Below are 24,079 nucleotides of genomic sequence, written 5' to 3'. Positions count from 1 at the left end.
GGTATTTTTAAGAAAACATATTTATGATATACCTCTGAAAACTCTTGGCTTTGGACAAGCCTCTTAACTCCTTTCCAAGCTTCTTCATTAGAGAAACTGGAATTCTAAAATGGCATGATCCTTAAAGTAAAAAGAAAATACAGAATTGACTTAAGCATCTCATACGCTCATGCATGGTGCACCTATTTTTATAGTCACCAGTGACAAGTATGGATTCCTATGGCTATACTTCACATTAGATTAACCATTTATCTCTTTTTAATTGTAAAATATACATAACCTGAAATTTACTATTTAGACATTTTTAGGTGTGCATTCACAGTGCTGTGCAACCATCACCAGTATCCATTTCCAGCACTTAACCATCATCCCAAACAGAAACTTCATACCCATAACTGCCCCTTCCCTCAATTCCTTTTTATTTCTATTCTGTTTTCCATCTCTATCAGTTTGCCTATTCTTGGTACTTTATATAAGTGGAAACATACAATAAATAGCTATCCTTTTGTAGTTGGCTTGCACAGCATAGTGTTTTTAAAGTTCATCCATGTTGTAGCATATATCCTAGTTTCATTCCCTTTTATGGCTGAATAATATTCCATTGCATGTATATGCCACATTTTGTATATTTATCTGTTGATGAACATTTGGGTTGCTTCCAGCTTTTGGCTATTGTGAATATTATGCTACTCTGAGCATTGGTGTATAAATGTCTGTTTGAATTCCTGCTTTCAGTTCTTTTGGGTATATACCTAGAAGTGTGATTGTTGGTTCACAGTGGTAATTCCATGTTTTAACTTTTGAGGAACTGCCACGCTGTTTTCCACAGTGGCTGCACCATATAATGTTGGGACCAGCAGTGTACAAGGGTTCCAGTTTGTCTACATACTGGCCAACACATGCTATTTTCTCCTCGCTCCCTCCCTCCCTCTCTTCTTCCCTCCCTCCCTCTCTTCTTCCCTCCCTCCCTCTCTTCTTCCCTCCCTCCCTCTCTTCCTCCCTCCCTCCCTCTTTTCCTACCTCCCCCTCCTTCCTCTCCCTTTCCTCCCTTCCCCTCCCCTCTCTCCCTCCCTCCCTCCCTTCTTCCTTCCTTTCTTCCTTCCTTCCTCTTTTCTTACATTATTTCTTTCCTTTTTTTGTTTGTCTAAGAGATACGATCTTGTTTGCCATATTTTCTGTGTGTGTGTGTGTGTGTGTGTGTGTGTATGTGTGTGTTTAATAGTATCCATCCTAATGGATGTGAAGTGGTGTCTCATTGTGGGTTTTTTTTTGTTTTTTGTTTTGTTTTTTTGAGACAGAGTCTCGCTCTGTCACCAGACTGGAGGGCAGTGTCATGATCTTGGCTTACTGCAACCTCCGCCTCCCGGGTTCAAGTGATTCTCCTGCTTCAGCATCCTGAGTAGCTGGGACTATAGGTGCACACCACCATGCCCAGCTAATTTTTGTATTTTTAGTAGAGATGGGATTTCACCATGTTGGCCAGGATGGTCTTGATTTCTTGACCTCATGATCTGCCCACCATGGCCTCCCAAAGTGCTGGGATTACAGGTGTGAGCCACTGCACCCAGCCTCATTGTGGTTTTTATGTGCATTTCCCTCATGACTAATGATGTTGAGCATCTTTTTATGTGCTTGTTGGTCATTTGTATGTTTTTTGGAGAATTATCTTTTCTAGACCTGTACTGATTTTTAAACTTTGTTTTTTGTTATTGAGTTGTAGGAGTTCTTTATATATTCTGGATATTAATATCTTGTCAGATATATATGATTTGCAAATATTACCTCCCATTTTGTTGGTTGCCTTTTCATTCTCTTGATAATGTCTTTTGCTGTACAGAAGTTTTAAGTTTTGGTGAAGTTCAGTTTACCTTTTTTTCTTAATTTTACTATTTTGAGCCTTTAGAATGAAAAGTTTACCTATCATTATTATTATTATTGTTGCTTGTACTTTCTCCTGTATGTTTTATGTAACTGAATCTGAGCTGAGGATTGGCCACAATTTTTAACTCAGGTCTGTTATTTTCAGCTCTTAGCTTTTGTACTGGCTGTTAACAAAATATGCAATCCCTTTTCGTTTTTGTGTGGTGAACTTTTATATTATCTCATCCAGGAGACATGGAAAGAGATGTTGAGAGATTGATTATGATCATTCTGACAGGACAGTGTTAGTAAGGATACCCCTGATAAAAGAAAAGAATGCAGGACAAAAATAATTTAAATATTGTATGGAGGTGGTGATACATACTTTAAATTAAAATTTTTTTTTTGATTACTCCTGATCAGTAGTTTCTGCTTACAGGAAAGTGAAATATGAAAGTTTTCATTGAGTCTTACTTGTCATAGATAATTTGCTTTTAGTAATTTCATTTATAATGCATTTTTTGTGCACTATGCCATTATATTACCCTACAAACATGGGATAATACCATATATACTCTCTTATAATTTGCTGTTGTAAGAAAACTTGAATATTTTGTATGGTTTTCCATTTCAGAATGAATTTATATTTTTTTCTATTTTTCTGAATATATTTCTGTTATTTTCACAGTTCTGTAATATTCTATAATTCATTTAACCAATCTTTTATTGCTAAACATTTGATTTCTTCATAGTTTTTTATTTTTACAAACAGTGCTGCAGTGAGCATCCTTATATCTTTGTACACTTGAGCAAGTGTTTCCATTCCAGAAAATGTCTTATTATTTTTTCTCATAGATGTTATGGAAGCAAGTTCACAATTACCCAATGTTCAACCTCCTTATGGATATTGACTCCTATATGTTTGCATGTGTGAATCAGACTGCTGTATATGAGGAGCTTGAAGATGAAACACGAAGACTCTGTGATGTCAGACCTTTTCTTCCAGTTCTCAAATTAGTGACAAGAAGTTGTGACCCAGGGGAAAAATTAGACTCAAAAATTGGAGTCCTTATAGGAAAAGGTAATATTAAAAATTCTTAGTACAAATTCTTAATATATCTATTTATATAAACATATAGTAAGTATATTTAAGACATTGCTTTTCAAAGTGTGGTCCATGGACCACTGCTGATCTGCAAATTGTTGCCAGTTTGAGATAAGGTAAGTATAGAAATTGAGAATAAATGTTTAGAAACCCCTTTAGCAATATGATATTGCCATAGCATCCAAGGGCTTATGTTTAGTATATGTTTTTGTTGTCTAATGATTTATTATTTATATAATTTTTAAAAATAGAGACAGGGTCTCACTGTGTTGTCCAGGCTGGTCTCAAACTCCTGGGCTCAAGTGATCCTCCTACCTTGGTCCCCCAGAGTGCTGGGATTACAGGTATGAGCCACTATGCATGGCTGATTTATTTTTATTTTACAAAAATATTGGTCTTTGATGGATTGGAAAGAAAAAAGTTGTTGCTTTACCTCAAATTGTTTGAGAATTCCTTGACTAAAGGAGACATTATCCTTAGTTTCTTATGAACTGCTCCTATAGAATGAACATATTTTATATACAACTCTCTATGCCAACCAAGACTTTAAGCTGTTTGATGTTTCCATAAATAAATTATTGACAAATTTTACTTCTTAACTGAAATTATCTTTAAGTAGAAGTTATTTTGGTAGAGAGTCAGGAAATATCATGTCCACATTATTCCTTGCAAATTTATTCCATGGAAAATTGTGAGTAACACAATCAAGAACATGGAGGAGTCTCTCTTGCTATATAATATTAGGAGTCTCAGGGGCTAATGGTTTATCAATATCTTGCTTTAGAGAAGGTACTGACTTGAATTAGGAACTACAAAAGGTTACTGAGGAGGGGACTTTATAGTTTAAATACAAAACCAGAAAATCCACTGGAGGTTTATATATCTGGATTGGGTACCTGTATTGATCAGACTCACTGTTATAGGATAATATAGTACCATCCCCTTAAAATACTATTCTTTGATCTTAACCCTATAATAATTCAGGCTAGCTAATGATTATACTGTGGGACTACTCCCTCTGAGTGCATTAGAATAGAACCTTGTTAGTTTACTAAGTGATACTCTGATATTTAAAAATATTTGATTACTTCAGAGGGTGGCTAGTTTATTTTTGGCAATAAATTTTTCCCAGTTAACAAGTTTATAGTTATGTATCATACAAAATTTTTTCTTATATATTAGTGATATATAATTAGAAAGCATTATTAGAAAGCATGCCTTTCTATTTTCTAGAGCTACAAAGGTGTGTTTTGTTTTGTTTGTTTGTTTTTTGTTTCTGTTTTTGTTTTTTTGGTGACAAGGTCTCGCCCTGTTGCCCAGGCTAGAGTGCAGTGGTGTGATCATGGCTCACTTCAGCCTTGACTCGACCCTCAGTCTCAAGCGATCCTCCCACCTCAGCGTCCTAAGTAGCTGGGACTACATACAGATGCAAGCCACCATGCCTGGCTAATTTTTGTATTTTTATTACAGTAGAGACAGGGTGTTGCCCAGGCTGGTCTCAAACTCCTGGACTCGAGCTGTCTGCCTGCCTCAGCCTTCAGAGCCACAGCACCTGGCCCAAAGATTTTTATAGAATTTAAATTTTTGTCCATTATAAAAAGTTTTCCCTTTGTTCTCATGCCCATAAAAAGTTGAAGAATATGTGGAAGAGGAGAAAGAAAGAAAAAAATCACTTATAGTCTTATCATCCAGGACAAGTATATTGACTGACAATATTTTGATATATTTCTTTTGAATAAATTATATGTATTTCAAGGATTTTATTTGTTTTTGTTTCTGTGGATTAAAATACTTAGCTTTTCTGTATTTTCATGCTAATGTAAGAAAGCAAACCAGAACCACATTGATTTTTAGGGAAGCTAAAATATTTGTTAATCCAAAAAGTACCACAGAGTAGGCCATGTTCTTTTTGATTTTTTTTTTTTTTTTTTTTAAATAGGGTCTCTCTCTGTCACCTAAGCTGGAGTGCAGTGGTGTGATCTCAGCTCACTGCAGCCTCAACCTCCCAGGCTTAAGTGATCCTCCTACCTCAGCCTCCCGAGTAGCTGAGACCACAGGCATATGCCACCATGCCCATGTAGATTTTAGCATGTTGCCCAGGCTGGTATCAAACTCCTAAGCTCAAGTCATCCTCCTGCCTTTGCCTCCCAAAGTGGTAGGATTATAGGTGTGAGCCATTGTGCTGGCCTTTTTATTTTTATTTTTATTTATTTATTTGATACAGAGTCTCCCTCTGTTGCCCAGGCTGGAGTGCAGTGGTGCAATCTTGACTCACTGCAACCTCTGCCTCCCAGGTTCAAGAGATTCTCCTGCCTCAGCCTTCTGAGTAGCTGGGATTACAGGCACCTGCCACCATGCCCAGCTAATTTTTGTATTTTTATTAGAGACAGGGTTTCACCATGTTGGACAGGCTGGTCTCAAACTCCTGACCTCAGGTGATCCGCCTGCCTCAGCCTCCCAAAGTTCTGGGATTACAGGTGTGAACCACTGCGCCCAGCTGTTTTTGTTTTTATTTTTAAATTGAGACAGGGTCTTGCTCTGTACCCAGGCTGGAATGCAGTGGTACAACCACCAGTCACTGCAGCCTCAGCCTCCCAGGGTCAAGTGATCCTCCCACCTCAGCTTCCTGAGTAGCTGAGTGCAAGCCACCAAGTCTGGCTAATTTTTTCTCTTTTTTTGTAGAGATGGAATCTTACTGTGTTACCCAGGATGTGGGCCAAGTTTCTTCAAGGCATTGGTATCTCTCTGAAATTTACCTCCTTCCCAACACTTACCAAAACATGGATTCATTGGCCACCATTACCTCTTCCTATGCCTGCCAAATGTGGCAAATAAAAATATTGAAGATTGAAATATTACATATGCTGTGCTTATGCTAAAAACATATTCATTGTTTATCTAAAATTCAAATTGAATTGCACATACTGTTTTTTTTTAACCTGGCAACCTTACCTTTTATCCTACCATAGCATAGGGGTATAATCTATATTAGACTAATGAATTTAATTTTTTTTTTTTTTTTTTTTTTTTTTTTTGTTGAGATGAGGTCTCACTCTGTTACCCACTCTGGAGCATAGCGGCGCCTTTTTGGCTCACTGCAACCTCCGCCTCCCAGGTTCAAGCAATTCTCCCACCTTGGCTTCCCAAGTAGCTGGGACTACAGGCGTGCACCACCACGCCCGCCTAATTTTTGTATTCTTTGGCATTTTGATTATATACACAAATTTAAATGTTAACATTTATTTAAGAAATTGAGTAGGTTGAGTAAGAATGAATTTTCACTTTTAATACTTGAGAAGTCAAGTCAATTTTTGCAGTTGCTGATTTGTCTGTGATGACCATGGCTTGATGAGGCCATGCCTCCTGGGAAAAAATATACAATTATTTCAGTTTAACTTTAGGAACAAGGTTGCCACCTCCTCTCTCCAAAGAAAACAATAGAACCTTTAGAGACGTAATTGCCCTGACTAGGCTAAAAATACTTTTCCTGAAAGATGATGTGGCTAATCTTTTTTTTTTTTTCTGTGTTTATTCCAAATAATTATTTACAGAGCTGTTGTTTGAGTTCTGTTTGTTCTCTGTAGCAGGGTGTATGCCACCCCTATATTAATTTCTCCAAACACTCAGTAAAATAATCGTAATCAGAGGATTTTGTTAGCATTTTGAAAAACATATTTGTAAACTCCCTTATTTCTCCTGACCTATCTAAACCTGTGGTATACCTTAAGTGAGGGAAATAGCTAGTCTGTAGGATTTTTTTTTTTTTTTTTTTTTTTAATACACAGAGTCTCACTTTGTTGCCCAGGCTGGAGTGCAGTGGCGCGATCTTGGCTCACTGCAACCTCTGCCTCCTGGGTTCAAGTGATTCTCGTGCCTGAGCCTCCTAAGTAGCTGGGATTACAGGATTGCACGACTACACCCAGCTAATTTTTATATTTTGTGTAGAGATGGGGTTTTGCCACGTTGACTAGGCTGGTCTCGAACTCCTGACCTCAAGCGATCTGCCTGCCTTAAGCCTTCCAAAGTGCTGGGATTACAGGTGTGAGCCACTATGGCCGACCTAGTCTGTAGGATTTTAACACCCTCTTTCGTATGAATAAATTGTTCACTCAGTACTTTTTAAATATAAAAATTATATTTGACTGTAAATGTTACAGTAGCCTTAAGGAAAATTTAAGCTTTGCTGTTAGATTCTCTTACGAGAAGGTATGTAGGGTATTAACTAGGTTTAAAATTAAATTACTTAGTTTAAAGTGTTCGTATTTTTGATAAAATTTCTTTTTTTTTTTTTTTTTTTGAGATGGAGTCTCGCTCTATTGCCCAGGCTGGAGTGCAGTGGCGCCATCTCGGTTCACTGCAAGCTTCACCTCCTGGGTTCACGCCATTCTCCTGCCTCAGTCTCCTGAGTAGCTGGGACTACAGGCACCTGCCACCATGTCTGGCTAATTTTTTATATTTCTAGTAGAGATGGGGTTTCACTGTGTTAGCCAGGATGGTCTCAATCTCCTGACCTCGTGATCTGCCCGCCTCGGCCTCCCAAAGTGCTAGGATTACAGGCGTGAGCTACTTCGCCCGGCCTAAAATTTCTGTATTTAAGAGATCTTTATGGTGGCTCCCAAATTTAGATTGTATCAGTTTCTTAAAATGAATATGCTCAGAGATTGGGATTCAGTGTGTCTGGAATAAATGAAAGCTGTATTTTTTTATGTGATTCTAACAGTTACATGAACAGGGTCCCTTATTCATAATATATTGAAAAACATTACCAAAACATTAGTGATTGCAGTTCAGTAGTATTGAGTGTTTATACTTGAAATTTTACCAGTGACCGTGGGTGATATGGTCTTTGCTTAGACCTCACAATCCAGTGGGAAGTGAGGATCAGTAAACACAGTTTTACTGCAATGTATTAACTGCTATGCTATGTCAGAAAGGGTCACCTTCAAATACTGTGTGATCTCACTTAAATGTGGAATCTGAAAAAGTTGAACTCAAAGTAAACAGTAGAATGGTAGTTAGCAGAGCCAGTTGGGGGCATAGAAAGGGGTGTATTGGGCTGGGAAAGGGGAGACATTGGTCACTGGATACAAAGTTTCAGTTAGCAGGAATAAGTTCTGGTGTTCCATTGCAGGGGTTCTCCTCTGCTCCCTGTTGCTGGTTAGGAACCAGGCCGCACAGCAGGAGGTGAGCAGCAGGTTGGGTGAGCATTACCACCTGAACTTCGCCTCCTGTCAGATCAGTGGTAGCATTAGATTCTCATAGGAGCTTGAATGCGAAGAATCCCATTGTGACCTGCACATGTGAGGGATCTAGGTTGTGTGATCCTAATGAGAGAGAATCTAATGCCTGATGATCTGAGGTGGAACAGTTTCATCCCAAAACTATCCCCACCCCCATTCTATTGCATAGCACCGTGACTATAGTTAATAATAATGTATTGTATATTTCAAAATATTTATGAGAGAATTTTTAAATGTTCTCTTCACAAAGAAATAATAAATATTTGAGGTGATAGATAGGCTAATTAGCCAGATTTGATCATTCCACAATGTATACATGTGTCAAAACATCACATTGGCCGAGCTTGGGGGCTTATTCCTATAATCCCAGTACTTTGGGAGGATAAGGTGGGTGGATCACTTGAGCCCAGGGTTTGGAGACCAGTCTGCGCAACATAGCAAAACCCCATCTCTACAAAAAGTACAAAAAATTACCCAGGCATGGTGGTGTGTGCCTGTAGTCCCAGCTACTTGAGAGGCTGAGGTGGGAGGATCACTTGGCTTGAGCCCAGAGGTTGAGGCTCCAGTGAGCCGTGATCATGCCACTGCACTCCAGCCTGGGCGACAGAGTGAGACCCTGTCTCAAACAAACAAAAAAACTCTATCACATTGTACCTCAAAAATACATGCAATTATTATTTGCCAATTAATGAAAAACAAAACTTTTGAAAAGGAAAGTCACTTTAAATCAATTAGGTGAATCAGGGATGACCTCTTAGAAGTTGTATACCTACACTGAGCCATCAATGCTGATTAGGAATTTGGCAGGTAAAGAGAGGTGGAGAAAGGAAAAAACAAAAAGAAATGGCACATGTGAAGAATGGCCTATTCAAGGAAAAGAAATTGATTATGGGTGGTGTAGGGGGACAGATAGGACAACTAGGAAAGACTAGAGAGGCAGCCATCTGCAGAGCATACAGTGCCATCCAGGCCATGTAAAAAGTAGAGCTTTACTACTAAGAACACTTGGGAAGCTATTGAAGAAATATAGGTAGGGGAGTAACGTGATAAATTTGCATTTTAGAAAGATTGTTTAGGTTGTAGAATGAAGAGTGGATTGGAGGGATTAAGAATTTGAATAGAGAAATTAGTGAAAAAATGTTGTAACCCAAAGGAAGGGTGATGATGGCCAGGATTAGGTTAATGGTTACAGGAATTGAGAGAAGTGGACAGAGTTGAGAGACATTTAGAAGGTGGGTTAAACATGATTTGTAGCAGATTAAGGGAAATAAAGCATTTGATTTTTGTTAGATGTATATATTATTGGGTACTTATTTCCCTTTCGTCACCTGTAATACCTATTGCCTGTGAATAGGATGAATATTAACAGTGCACTAAAATGCTTCAGCCATTCCACCCAAATTACAGTCCATTCATAGCTAATTTAGAGTAATGTATTTTATTCCAGATCTAAAACTATCCAGGAAAGCATTTTACCTTTGCTGTGTTATACCTTTGCTGTGTTTTATTTTTCTATATTTAATACCACAAAATTGATTCTAGGATATATTTTTGAAATAACAACTATTGTTTTCAGTGCATAAAAATAAAAAGACAATGCAACCCTTACTGACATGCATATGTTCAAATAGTATAGTATAGATTAATTTTATGGAATAAAAAGTAACTTTCCTCACTGTGCATTCCTCCCTAATACTACGAAATACCACTAGCAATAGAGTCATCTCAAGTATCCAAAACAAAAACTTATGCACATTCTGTATTCTTTCTTTTGAATTTGCAGAAAAGGGATTTTACCTGACCCATTCTCTACCTACTTTTAAAAAATATCTGGTGCCCTTAAAAACACAAAGATTGATTGTATTTTTATCTCCTGCACCACTGTGTAATGATATATGGATGTATCTTTATTTAACCAGTCCTGAATGATGGCCTTTAGATTACATTTTAATTATTATACACAAAACTGCAGCAAATATTCATATATTGATAGTGTATCCATAGGTTTGTAGAAATAAACAATGACCACTCAGATGAGAACAGAGACTATTTATGCAGAGGTTGCTATAGTAAAAGAACTTGAGCTTGGCAGAGACTCAGAGGCAGGGGAGTGGGAAAGCTTTACAGTGAAAAAAAGGGAAGGTTTCAGAGATGCCTGATGGGAAATTATTGGCAGCAGGGAGCTGGAGGTGGGCTAACTAGAAGCAAGGCATCTTATGTGATTGGTGTTGGGTTAGTATACTTGGCTTTCTTCGTTGGTCCTGAATCTCTCAGGTTGAGATTACGATTGATAAAATTGTGAGGTCTAAGGATGTGTGTGTGTGTGTGTGTGTGTGTATGATTTCTAATAAATATTGCAAAATTGCCCTCCAGAAAGTTCATATTAATGTAGTTTCTCACCAAAACTATACTAGAATGCCTTTTTCTCTCTACCCCTTCCAGCACAGGGTATTATAAAATTTTAAAATATGTGCCAACCTGATAGGTAAAAATGAATGCACACATAAACATTTATGTATGTTGATTCATTCTTTTAGATTTCTAAAATTATCTACTGGAATAATCATAAGTTTTTGAAAAAGTTGTCATATATAATTGTCTTAATGGCAGAAGTGACTAAAAATTAAGTACAACCCATCTTTCAGCAATAGGTTTGAACTGTGCAGAGCCACTTATACATGGATATTTTTTAATACGTATATTGAAACATTTTTTGAGATTTGTGACAATTTGAAAAAACTTGCAGATGAATCACAGCCTAGAAATAGTGAAAAAATTAAAAAGTTAAGTATGTCATTAATGCATGATATGTATGTATCATTTACTACCATAAAATAGACATAAATCTATTATAAAAAGTTAAAATTTCAAAACTTACATACACAGACATTTAGACAACCATACATGGTGCCATTTGCAGTTGAAAGAAGTGCAAACAAATGTAAAGATACAGTATTAAATCATAACTGCATAAAATTAACTGTATTATACTACTGTAATAATTTTGCAGCCACCTCCTGTTGCTATTGTGGTGAGGTTAAGTGTTGTGAGCATATGCTCAGAAATGCCATGTGACTCTAATCATCTCCACTTGAGCAGTTTCTCTGTCTAGTAAATTGCATATTGCAGTAAAAAGGGATCTCTCCGAGTTCTCATGTATTTTTTAAATTGTGTTTACTGGAATACTGCAAACCTTGAATAACACTGTGGGACCCATACAAAATGCTACTTGTGATCCTGGAAGTACTTCTAAGAACAGAGAAAAGTCATGATATTATAAGAAAAAAGTTGAATGCAGCTGGGTGCACAGGCTGAGGCAAGAGGATTGCTTAAGCCCAGGAGTTCTAGGTACTAGTGTGCTGTGATTGTGCCTGCAAATGCCTTATATATATATATAAAAAAGTCTGAATAGCTTGATATGTACTGTAGATGGAGGTCTGCAGCTGTGGTTGCCTGCCATTTCGAGATAAATCAGTCCAGCATAAGTACCATTGTGGAAAAACAAATTCATGAAACTGTCGCCACAGCTATGTCAGCAGGTGCTAAACCTTGCACTTTTTGTGAATCACCTTTTTATCTCAGAGTAAAAATGCAGCTTGTATGTGGGTGCAGGATTGCTATAAGAAAGGCATACCAATAGACTCTAACCTGATTCAAGAAAAGGCAAAGTTATGTGACAAAGCAATAAGAAACTGAAGGATCTAGTACAGGAGAATTTTAATGCTAGCAAAGGATGGTTTGACAATTTTATTTTTATTTATTTTTATTTTTAATTAATTAATTTGTTTATTTTTGAGACGGAGTCTCACTCTGTCGCCCAGGCTGGAGTGCAGTGGCGTGATCTCAGCTCACTGCAAGCTCTGCCTCCCAGGTTCATGCCATTCTCCTGCCTCAGCCTCCCGAGTAGCTGGGACTACAGGTCCCCGCCACCACTCTCGGCTAATTTTTTTGTATTTTTGGTAGAGACGGGGTTTCACCATGTTAGCCAGGATGGTCTCAATCTCCTGACCTCGTGATCTGCCCTCCTCGGCCTCCCAAAGTGCTGGGATTACAGGCGTGAGCCACTGTGCCCGGCCGATTTGACAATTTTAGAAAGGTTTGGCATAAAAAAATGTCAAGGTAACAGGAGAAGTTATTTTTCCTGACCTAGAAATAGCAGATGAGTTCCCAGATGCTATTAAGAAAAATAACTGAGGAGAAAAGATACCTGCCTGAACAGATTTTTGGTGTTTTGTTTTTGAGACAAGATCTCACTCTGTTGCTCAGGCTGTATCCTTGCCCTCCTGGGCTCAAGTGATCCTCCCACCTCAGCCTCCTGAGTAGCTGGGACTACAGGCATGCACCACCATGCCCAGCTAATTTTTAATTTTTTGTAGAGATGATGTCTCACTATGTTGCCCAGGCTGGTCTCGAACCCCTGACCTCAAGGAATCCTCCCACCTCGGCCTCCCAAAATGTTGGGATTATAGGTGTGAGCTGCCTTGTCTGGCCCTGAACAAGTTTTTAATGCAGATCAAAGTGCCCAATTCTGGAGAAAAAAAATGCCACAAAGGTTATTTATTAGGAAGAGAAGTCAGGACCAGGATTTAAGACAGGAAGGCTAACTACTGTTTTGTGCAAATGCATACTAGTTTGTGATACACTTTATTTATAAAGCTGCTAACCCCCAAGCCTCGAAGGGAAAAAGAGACACCAGCTGCCAGTCTTTTGGTTGTACAACAAGAAGACCTGGACAATAAGAACCCTTTTTCTGGATTGGTTCCATCACTGCTTTGTTCTGAAGTCAGGAACTACTTTGCCAGTAAGGGGCTGCCTTTTTTTTTGAGATGGGGTCTCACTTCATCGCCCAGGCTGCAGTGCGGGGGTGCGATCTTGGCTTACTGCAACCTCCGCCTCCTGGGTTCAAGCGATTCTCCTGCCTCAGCCCCCCAAGTAGCTGAGATTACAGGCACACACCACCATGTCTGGCTAATTTTTGCGTTTTTAATAGAGATGAGGTTTCCCCATGTTGGCCAGGCTGGTCTTGAATTCCTGACCTCAAGTGATCCCCCCACCTTGGCCTCCCAAAGTGCTAGGATGACAGGAGGATTATAGGTGTGAGCCACTGTGCCCAGCCTAGGGACTGCCTTTTAAGGTTCTTTTGATATTGGATGATGCCCGTGGCCACCCAGAACCCCCTGAGTTCAACACTGAAAGCCTCAAAGTGATCTACTTACCCCCAAACACAACATCTCTAATTTAGTCTATCAGGAGGTCATAAGGACCTTTAAGGCTCATTACTCATGGTACTCTATGGAAGAGAAACTGGATAGAACATCATGAAAGTCTGGGAGTATTACACCACTGAAGATGCCATCGTTCATATAGAAAAAGTTGTGAAAGCTATCAAACCCAAAACAGTAAATTCCTGTTGGAGAAATCTCTGTCCCGATATTGTACATGACTTCACAGGATTGACAGCAGAACCAATCAAGGAAATTATGAAATAGATTGTGGTATGGCATAAAAGGCAGCAGTGGTGGTGAAGGGTTTCAAGATACAGATCATGGAGAAATCCAAGAGCTAATAAACACCACACGAGAGGAGTTAACAGAAAACAACTTCATGGAGATGAGTGCTTCTGAAGCAGTGCCAGATGATGAGGAAGAAGATGTAGAAGAAACAGTGCCCGAAAACAAATTCACATGCAGCAGTCTGACAGAAGGCTTCTGATTATTCAAGAATGCTTTTGACTTCTTTTATAATATGGCCCCTTCTATGATACCAGCACTGAAACTAAAGCAAACAGTGGTAGGATTGGTACTATACAGATAAACATTTTTACAGAAAAGAAAAAGCAAAGAAGTCAGAAATTATGATGTATATCTGTGAAGTTACATACAGTATGCCTGTGTCTGCTGCCTCCCCTTGTACCTCCTTCACTCTTCTGTGTCTGCCACCCCTGAGACAGCAAGACTAACCTCTCCCCCTCCTCCTCAGCCTACTCAGTGTGAAGATGATGAGTTATGAAGACATTTATGGTGATCCACTTCCTTTTTTTTTTTTTTTTTTTTGGTGGAGTCTCGCTCTGTCGCCCAGGCTGGAGTGCAGTGACACAATCTCGGCTGACTGCCAGCTCCGCCTCCCGGGTTCACGCCATTCTCCTGCCTCAGCCTCCCTAGTAGCTGGGACTTCAGGCACCCACCACCATGCCTGGCTAATGTTTTTTGTATTTTTAGTAGAGATGGGGTTTCTCCATGTTGGTCAGGCTGGTCTCGAACTCCTGACTTCAGGTGATCCACCCGCCTCAGCCTCCCAAAGTGCTGGGATTACAGGCGTGAGCCACTGCGCCCGACCAATCCACTTCCTCTTAATAAATAGTAAATATATTTTCACTTCTTTGTGATTTATTTAATAACATTTTCTTTTTTTCTAATCAGAAGAGAGCTGGAGTAATTAACATTTTCTTTAGCTTACTTTAGGAATATAGTATATAACATGTATAACATATAAAATAAGTGTTAACTGACTATGTTGTCGGTAAGGCTTCTGGTCATAAGTAGGCTATTAGTAGTTAAGTTGTTCAGGAGTCAAAAGGGACATGTAGGCCGGGCATGGTGACTCACACTTGTAATCCCAGCACTTTGTCAGACTGAGGTGGGAGGATTGCTTGAGCCCAGGAGTTCAAGACAACTTGGACAATATAGCAAGACCTCATGTCTACTAAAAATTTATCCAGACATAGTAGCATGTGCTTGTGACTGTAATTTCAGCTACTTGGGAGGCTGAGGTGGGAGGATCGCTTGAGCCCAGGAGATGAAGGCTACAGGGAGCCGTGATCACACCACTGCACTCCAGCCTGGGTAACAGAGCAAGATTCTGTCTCAGTGAATGAATGAATGAATGAATGAATGAATGTTATATGTGAATTTTCTCCTCTGTAGGGGGTTGGTGCCCCATCCACCATGTTGTTTGAGAGTCAACCAAACAATAAAGAACAATTTTATGTTTATGGGATTTTTGACTAATTAATAAAATATATGATAACCATTTAAAAATCACAATAAACTGAAAATTCAGTCTATAAAATTTAAGTGTACTAGGTTTTCTTTGGTTTGTTTTTATTTTTTTAAAGACTGTGAACAGTTTTAGGTTCACAGCAAAATTGAGAGGAAGATACAGAGATTTTCCATATTCCCTCTGCCCCTATGTATCATAGCCATTCCCATAGTATACCAAGTTTTGGTGAAATAATAACTTGATTCTTAGTTTTCTTCTAATATAGTATTGAAACTGTTTTTCAGATTCTTAGTCTTTCTCACATATTTTAAATGTGATTTATTAATACTTGGTTTGTAAATAAAAACAATGAATCTTTTATGTGTGGCTTTAAAATATGTATTGTGAATTACTTTGTAAAACTGGTAAGCAAACTACATTTCTTTATGAGGTTTTGAGTTGTATTTTTTTAAAAAATATAATTGTATGTTTGTCTTCTGTACATGAGATTTATTGTTTTATCTGGGTTTTCTTATCTTTAATGGTATTTTCCTCCCTAGTTTCATCTGTTTGATTAAAGCCAAGCATCCAACATCCAAGTTAGTTTTTGTTGAATATACTTTGTATTCTTTCTATATTCTTTAATTATTGTTAGCTATTGAAAATGACACCTTTAAAAAATGTGTTTAGGTCTGCATGAATTTGATTCCTTGAAGGATCCTGAAGTAAATGAATTTCGAAGAAAAATGCGCAAATTCAGTGAGGAAAAAATCCTGTCACTTGTGGGATTGTCTTGGATGGACTGGCTAAAACAAACATATCCACCAGAGCATGAACCATCCATCCCGGAAAACTTAGAAGATAAACTTTATGGGGGAAAGCTCATCGTAGCTGTTCATTTTGAAAACTGCCAGGTAGGATTATATTTTTTTAAGAAATATTTTGTAATAAATTTCTCATTTTTACCTGAATACAACTGCATTTTTAGGAGTGTCTGTCGCTTGCCTAGCAAACACTATTAGAAAGAACAATTTTAGATTTCAGATAGAAATGTATTTAGGATTATGTATAATAGTCTAAAGTGATATTCTTTACACGTATCTGTTTTGATACAGTGGAATGGTGATTTAGAATGGGATTGGCAAACTGGACTGTTTAATTGGTTTTTACAGTTTTAAAGGGATGTTAAAAAAAGAAAAAAACCTCAAAGATTTGTAAAGGGATGTTCAAAAGAAGAAGAAGTAAAAAGAATATGCAACAGAGACCACTGTGTTGTATGTTGTTTGCCAAACCTGGTCCTTTACAGAGAAAGTTTGCCAGTTGCTGGTCTAGATAGTGTTCCTTATTGGAAATATTTTTTTCTCATGTGATTTTTCTCCCCCATCGGTAGAAATGAAAGCCTAATCAAAATGGTCTCTTTGTTTCCATATTCTTAAATTTGCATTCTGTGACTATGTGAATTAATTAATGATATGGAAGTAGGCATTATAATAGAGTTGATATACAGCCCATCTATTTCTGAATGTTCATAGCAATTATACAAACTAGATGATGCTACTACTGTTGTATCAAGTATAGTGGTTCTAGCATCTAGGGTCTGGCATTAGATTAAGGTAGAAACTCAAGGATTTTTTTTTTTTTTTTTTTTTTAGACGGAGTCTTGCTCTGTTGCCCAGGCTGGAGTGCAATGGCACAATCTTGGCTCCCTGCAACCTCAGCCCCCCAGTCTCAAGCAATTCTCTTGCCACAGCCTCCTGAGTAGCTGGGATTACAGGCGCCTGCCATCACACCTGGCTAATTTTTGTATTTTTAGTAGAGATGGGGTTTCATCATGTTGGCCAGGCTAGTCTCAAACTTCTGACCTCAGATGACCCACCCACCTCAGCTTCCCAAAGTGCTGGGATTACAAGCATGAGCCACTGCGCACGGCCAGATGTTTTGTTTTGTTTTGTTCTTGAATTACTGTGAATAACCATAGCAATGACAACAACCAATTATGCAGGGTAAGTGCTCAATGACTTAACAGTCGTTATTCTGTGTTGAGCACTTATTCTGCATAATTCCTGGTATGGCTTATTTTTCATATATTCTCCAGTTCCCACACCAACCTTACAAAGTGTTGTTGTCTTTCCCCCATCTTACAGTGAAGAGACTGAAAGGAAGACAAGTTTAGTGTTTTGTGCCAGTCCTCATAGCTGGTCAGTGGTAGAGCCAGGATTTCATCCAGGTGTCTCTGGTTTTATCCAGTTTTGCCTCCTTTTAGACAACATGTTAGTATTTATTAGGACAGATGTGAAAAAAAGATTCTGCCTTCAGGCATTTTCTCTAAACAAGTAAGTTTATCTAGGGAAAAACACCATTTGTCATTCTGTCCTGAGATACGTTGAGTCTAAAGTTCAATTTAAGTCAAGATTTGAGTATCATTAAAATGTCAAGGTCAAATTTACAATACTGTTTAAGGAATTCTCCGTGGTCAAGAGAGGTAGAATAGGGGAATTTACTGTTGAAAGGTGATGAGAGTTCAACTTGAGAACACTGGCTTTACCAGGTGAGGTGGCGCACAGCCACTTTGGGAGGCTGAACAGGGAGGATCTCTTGAACCCAGGAGTTCAAGACCAGGTTGGGCAACATGGTGAAACCCCATCTGTACAAAAATTACCTGGGCATGGTGGTGCACATCTGTAGTCCCAGCTACCCAGGAGGATGAGGTGGGAGGATTGCTTGATCCCAGAAGGTGGAGTTTGCAGCGAGCCCAGATTGCACCACTGCACTTCAGCTTGGGCGACAGAGGGATACCTTGTCTCAAAAAAAAAAGGTACAATATTTCATGAAGTCATTGAAAGTTATATTGAACAACTGCTTGAAATGTGGGAAAACTATTAGGATATAAGATCATTGGTGTCTTACTGGGAGGTGAGGTCGAGGAGGAAAGAGGAGGCATGCGACTTCTCAAAATGATTCCTAGCATCCTAGCCTGTGTTCTTTGATGTGTGTGACACTGTCTTAGTCTGTTTGGGCTGCTGTAACAGAATACCATAGACTGGGTGGCTTATAAACAACAGAAATTTATTTCTCACAATTCTAGGGTTTTTTGTTTGTTTTGTTCTGTTTTGTTTTGAGACGGAGTTTCACTTTGTCGTCCAGGCTGCAGTGCAGTAGCATGAGCTAGGCTCACTGCAACTGCCCCGTTTCAGGTTCAAGGGATTCCCCGACTCAGCTTCCTGAGTAGCTGGGACTATAGACAGGTGCCACCATGCCATGCTAATTTTTTGTGTTTTTAGTAGAGGCAGGGTTTCACTCTGTTTACCGGGCTGGTCTTGAACTCCTGAGCTCAAGTGATCCACCCGCTTTGGCCTCCCAAGGTGGTGGGATTACAGGTGTGAGCCACTGCACCTGGCCTGTTTCTCACAATTCTGGAAGCTGGGAAGTCCAAGATCAAGGCACCAGTTCATTCCGTGTCTTATGAGGATTGCTTCCTGGTGCATACATAACTATCTTCTTGCTATGTCCTTACGTAGCAGAAGAGGAGAGGAAGCTCTCTGGGGTCTCTTATTTTTTTTTTATTTTATTTTTTGAGATGGAGTCTCACTCTGACACCAGGCTGGAGTGCAGTGGCACGATCTCGGCTCACTGCAACTTCCAACTCCCTGGTTCAGGGATTCTCCTGCCTCAGCCTCCCGAGTAGCTGGGACTACAGGCAGGGGCCACCATGCCTGGCTAATTTTTTATATTTTTAGTAGAGGCAGGGTTTCACCATGTTTGCCAGGCTGGTCTTGAGCTCCTGAGCTTAAGTGATCCGCCTGCCTCGGCCTCCCAAGATGCTGGGATTATAGGTGTGATCCACTGCACCTGGCCTGTTTCTCAGAATTCTGAAAGCTGGGAAGTCCTAGATCAAGGCACCAGTTCATTATGAGGGATTGCTTCCTGGTCCATACGTACCTGTCTTCTTGCTATGTCCTTACATGGCAGAAGAGGAGATGAAGCTCTCTGGGGTCTTTTTTATTTATTTTATTTTATTTTATTTTATTTTATTTATTTTTTTGAGTCGGAGTCTCGCTCTGTCGCCAGGCTGGAGTGCAGTGACGCAATCTCAGCTCACTACAACCTCCGACTCCCTGGTTCAAGTGATTCTCCTGCCTAGCCTCCCAAGTAGCTGGGACTACAGGCATGCACCACCATGCCCAGCTAATTTTTGTATTTTTAGTAGAGGCAGGGTTTCACCATGTTGGCCAGACTGGTCATGATCTCCTGACCTCGTGATCTGCCCACCTCGGCCTCCCAAAGTGCTGGGATTACAGATGTAAGCCACCGTGCACGGCCTCTGGGGTCTCTTTTATAAGGACATTAATCCCATTCATGAGGACCCTGCCCTCATGACCTAATCACATCCCAAAGTTTTCACTTCCAAATATCATCACATTAGAGATTAGGTTTCTACATATGAATTCGCCAGGGGAGACACAAACATTCAGTCTATGGCAGGCACCAACTCATAGAAAACACAGAAGAACAAGTAAAATACTGGAAAAAATAGATGTGAAATACTTAGTAAGTTTAGTTTTTAAAAGTTTGAATGTAAGACATCTTAAATTCAGGGGGGTGATTTATTTAAATTAAATTAGTGGAAAATATTATGGAATTGATGTCAGGTCAGTATAGAGAATAGCAATAAGTTAGTTGTTCAGAGTAGCAGTTGGTTGCTTTGGGAGATAGCTTCTTATATCTTTAGTATATGATCATATAATGAAAAATTACCTTGCTAGATTATGAGAGGATTCAGGTGTTAACTGTATCATTCAGTCTTATGATGAACAGATTTGGCAATGCTATATCGATTCCAAACTATATCTTCATTTTTAATTGATTAGAATTTCTATATGTTTCTATTTACATGTCTCTAAAATTGGACATAATTGCTAATTTATGGTTTAATTCGTATAAAGTATGGCTGTCTTCTTACCAGTGAGAAATGTGTAAGTTTTTAAAAATATATATACAAAATATAGCTGCAGTATGTGGCCGGGCATGGTGGCTCGCGCCTGTAATCCCAGCACTTTGGGAGGCTGAGGCAGGCGGATCATGAGGTCAGGAGTTTGAGACTAGCCTGGACAACATGGTGAAACCCTGTCTCTACTAAAGATACAAAAAATTAGCCGGGCGTGGTGGTGCACGCCTGTAATCCTAGCTCCTCAGGAGGCTGAGACAGGAGAATTGCTTGAACCCGGGAGACGGAGGTTGCAGTGAGCCAAGATCGCGCCATTGCGCTCCAGCCTGGGGGACAGTGTGAGACTCCGTCTCAAAAAAAAAAAGATGAGATGTTCATTGGAAAAATGCCTAATGGTAACCTTTAGTTAAATATTAATCTTACCTGTGGAAGCTGTGCACTATGAATACAGTAAGATGACTTTCAAATTATCAGAAATCTTTATCTTTCAGTAAACTTGTCTACATTCTAAATATGCGCCCATATAAAATTTGTTAAGGATGTACCCATATAAATATTATGTACATTTGTACATATTATTACATAATGATTGTAATGTGATTTTTCAGCATAAATATAACATTTACTGCTTTTTTCCCCATCTCCCTCCCCCTTTAGGACGTGTTTAGCTTTCAAGTGTCTCCTAATATGAATCCTATCAAAGTAAATGAATTGGCAATCCAAAAACGTTTGACTATTCATGGGAAGGAAGATGAAGTTAGCCCCTATGATTATGTGTTGCAAGTCAGCGGGAGAGTAGAATATGTTTTTGGTGATCATCCACTAATTCAGTTCCAGGTATGTATATTAACTATTAATTTACCAGAAAAGTCTATGAGTATATATATATATATATATATATATATATATATATATATATATATTTTATTTCTGACTTTAAAAATGTGTTCCCACACTGGAACATTTGGAATATACAGAAAATTATACAGTGTTAAATAGTAAATATTCATAATAGTACTTACCTCTGAGATAATCATTGTTACCCTTTTGGCATGTTTTTGTCACTTTTCTTTGCAGTTATGTTTGTATTTTAGCATAATGATTGTACAGACAAATATGTGTATGTATATGTTTGTATTCTGCTTTGCTTTTTTTTTTTTTTTTTTTTTTGAGACAGAGTGTTGCTCTGTCGCCTAGGCTAGAGTGCAGTGGCATGCAGTCTTGGCTCACTGCAACCTTCATCTCCCAGGTTCAAGCAATTCTTGTGCCTCAGCCACCCGAGTAGCTGGGATTACAGGTGTGCGCCACCATGCCCAGCTTCTTTTTGTATTTTTAGTAGAGATGGGGTTTCACCATCTTGGCCAAGCTGGTCTCAAATTCCTGGCCTCAAGTGATCCGCCCAACTTGCTTGGCCTTTCCAAGTGCTGAGATTACAGCCATAAGCCACTGTGCCTGGCTCATTCGGCTGTTTTGATTGTTTTAGTTAGCCTTATAATTATTGTCTTATATCATTATGAATTTTTTTAACACTGTTATAGCTGCTTTCTATTTCATCATATAGTATAAACGTGAAATATTCTGGGGGAGGTAAAGTATTTAAAAATCGATTAAATGGTCATCCATTGAATTGTATAAAAACTTATTTGTGATTATCCATTAGCTAACTAAAGGAAAACTTTCAATTCCAGTCTGAAATATTTATGCGTGGAATTTCCCTTGCCCCTTTTTTGTTACTTCCATGTATGGCAAGAATTTTGCAAGCATTAGGTTTGACCGTTCTCAAAAGCCTTTCTTAATCATTCGGGTATTTATTTATTTTCATTTAATTAAGAATTCTTTGAGAATATGCTTCTGTACGGCACTGAATTGCCCCAGATTATTTTTGGAGTAAAGTGGAGTTTAAATATGCTATGTGCAGTGCAGCACCCCTCTCCCTATAAGGTATACTGTTTAAAGACTAGGTCCTTGGCTTTGCCTTCAAGTAACTTGAAGATGTTTTTGTTGAAATATCTTGGAGACTAAAAAATAGTCATTATGTAAGGAATATTATTATAAGTGCCCAGTTAGAGGTTAGTAGTTACAGAATTTTAGGAGAGTCTTGTTATTTTGTGATATTATTGTTGTTGTTGTTTAAACAAGAGGGATATAGGCATGCCAATTATAAAGTAATATGTGTTTGAGAATATGGAGCTGCAGTTTATTAGCAGATAACATGATGTTACACCTCTTCTCAGGTTTCTGGTGTGGCCCTCAATTTTTGTGGTTTAGTACATATAAGGTCCAGGAGCAGTTATAACTTATGTGCACAGCTTTGGGAGTTGTGGTATTCTGATAGTAAGCTGTTGAACTCTAGTCCATAAGAAGAAACAAGATGAAAAGTGCTTGGTGGGCAACATAGAAGTACTGACTTTTCTTCATGTTCTGCCATCATTCAAGTAGATTTCTGTTTCTTTAATTTAACATTTCTTTTTACCTTAAGAGGTGTAAAGGAGAATGTATATTTTACCAGCATTATCCTCTATTATTATAAAGAAAAACAGAAGCATGTATGTGTTTTTGTGCAAGGTTAGACAGGAGAGACCCTGTACAAAAGAGAGAGAGAGAGAGAATATACAGTGTAGGCAAGGAATGTGAGAGAAATGGATCTTTCATAGTGAAAAGTTTTTGGATGAATATATTTATCATAATATCATATATAACTTCTGAGAGACATTCTGGCAGTTTTTTTTCTCTGACAAAAATGTATTTTTAATGGTTCTGAATTGAATTACGATACATTGAATCACACTCTGGATCTGTATAGGAAATTCATTCTTCTGAGGAATACGTTGGATTCCTATTCACTTTGTTAGGAATCTTTGGTAATATGAATAATCACCCCTTTTCTTATATGCCTCTAGAGAGTCATTCTAGTTTTGTGGAAATAGAACATCAGACTGGGATGATCGGTAGGTTTTTGATGGGAAGACAGCTGGTAATACTTGCCTAGAGCTCTGTGATGGAAAGGGGCCATCTCAGGACCCATAGAAAGTGTGAATCTGCCACATGCGAACCACATATTCAGCTTTTCTAGCCAAGCTGAAAGTATGGCTGAAGTATGACTTTAGTGTTAGACAAGTGGGTTTAAATCTAGGTTTTACAGATACTAGGTGTGCAACTTAACCCTTCTGAGTTTCATTTCTTTAATATGTTAAATGAGTGTAATGAGATTAGCTGTAACATACAATAATCGTCTAACTCATTTCTTTAGGTACTTAGGTGTTCAGTTAATGATAGCTATTTTTTGTATTGTGATTTAAAATTCTCATATGCTTAGGCTGGGCTTGGTGGCTCACACCTGTAATCCCAGCACTTCGGGAGGCCAAGGTAGGCAGATCACTTCAGCTCAGGAGTTCAAGACCAGCCTGGGTAACATGGCAAAACCCTGTCTCTACAAAAAATATAAAAATTAGCTGGGCATGGTGGTGTGTGCCTTTAGTCCCAGGTACTCCAGAGGCTGAGGTGGGAGGATTGCTTTAGCCCAGGAGATTGAGGCTGCAGTGAGCTGTGATCGTGTCACTGCATTCCAGCCTGGGCAACATAGACCCTGTCTCAAAAAAAAAAAAAATTTTTTTTTTTATATTCTTGATATTCTGCTGTGGTTTAAGACATGCTTTCACAGTGCATTTGATATAGTGTTGTTCAGCTTCATTTTATTCTATTGATTTAGGTGTTGGCATGAAAATCAATACCTTCCTCTTTCTTGCCCCTATAGTATATCCGGAACTGTGTGATGAACAGGGCCCTGCCCCATTTTATACTTGTGGAATGCTGCAAGATCAAGAAAATGTATGAACAGGAAATGATTGCCATAGAGGCTGCCATAAATCGAAATTCATCTAATCTTCCTCTTCCATTACCACCAAAGAAAACACGAATTATTTCTGTAAGTTTTATTTCTGAACCTTTAGT

The 24,079-nt window shown here is 38.7% G+C and overlaps 1 protein-coding gene across 12 annotated transcripts in view; it reads left to right on the top strand.

Moving 5' to 3' along the window:
* PIK3CB (phosphatidylinositol-4,5-bisphosphate 3-kinase catalytic subunit beta) overlaps nt 1-24,079 on the top strand; it is a 186,493-nt gene that overhangs the window by 77,426 nt on the left and 84,988 nt on the right. For all 12 annotated transcript variants that reach the window (XM_031009530.3, XM_055383439.2, XM_055383443.2 and 9 more), the window contains 4 exons: nt 2,716-2,941; nt 15,874-16,097; nt 20,786-20,965; nt 23,883-24,053. In XM_031009530.3, coding sequence (XP_030865390.1) covers nt 2,716-2,941; nt 15,874-16,097; nt 20,786-20,965; nt 23,883-24,053 — 801 coding nt within the window. The remainder of the gene's footprint in view (nt 1-2,715; nt 2,942-15,873; nt 16,098-20,785; nt 20,966-23,882; nt 24,054-24,079) is intronic.

This window comes from Gorilla gorilla, chromosome 2 (genome assembly GCF_029281585.2).
Source record: "Gorilla gorilla gorilla isolate KB3781 chromosome 2, NHGRI_mGorGor1-v2.1_pri, whole genome shotgun sequence".
In the NCBI taxonomy this organism is placed as follows: domain Eukaryota; kingdom Metazoa; phylum Chordata; class Mammalia; order Primates; family Hominidae; genus Gorilla; species Gorilla gorilla.
The sequence above is the reverse complement of the archived record's forward strand: the minus strand, read 5'-3'. Positions and strand labels throughout refer to the sequence as shown.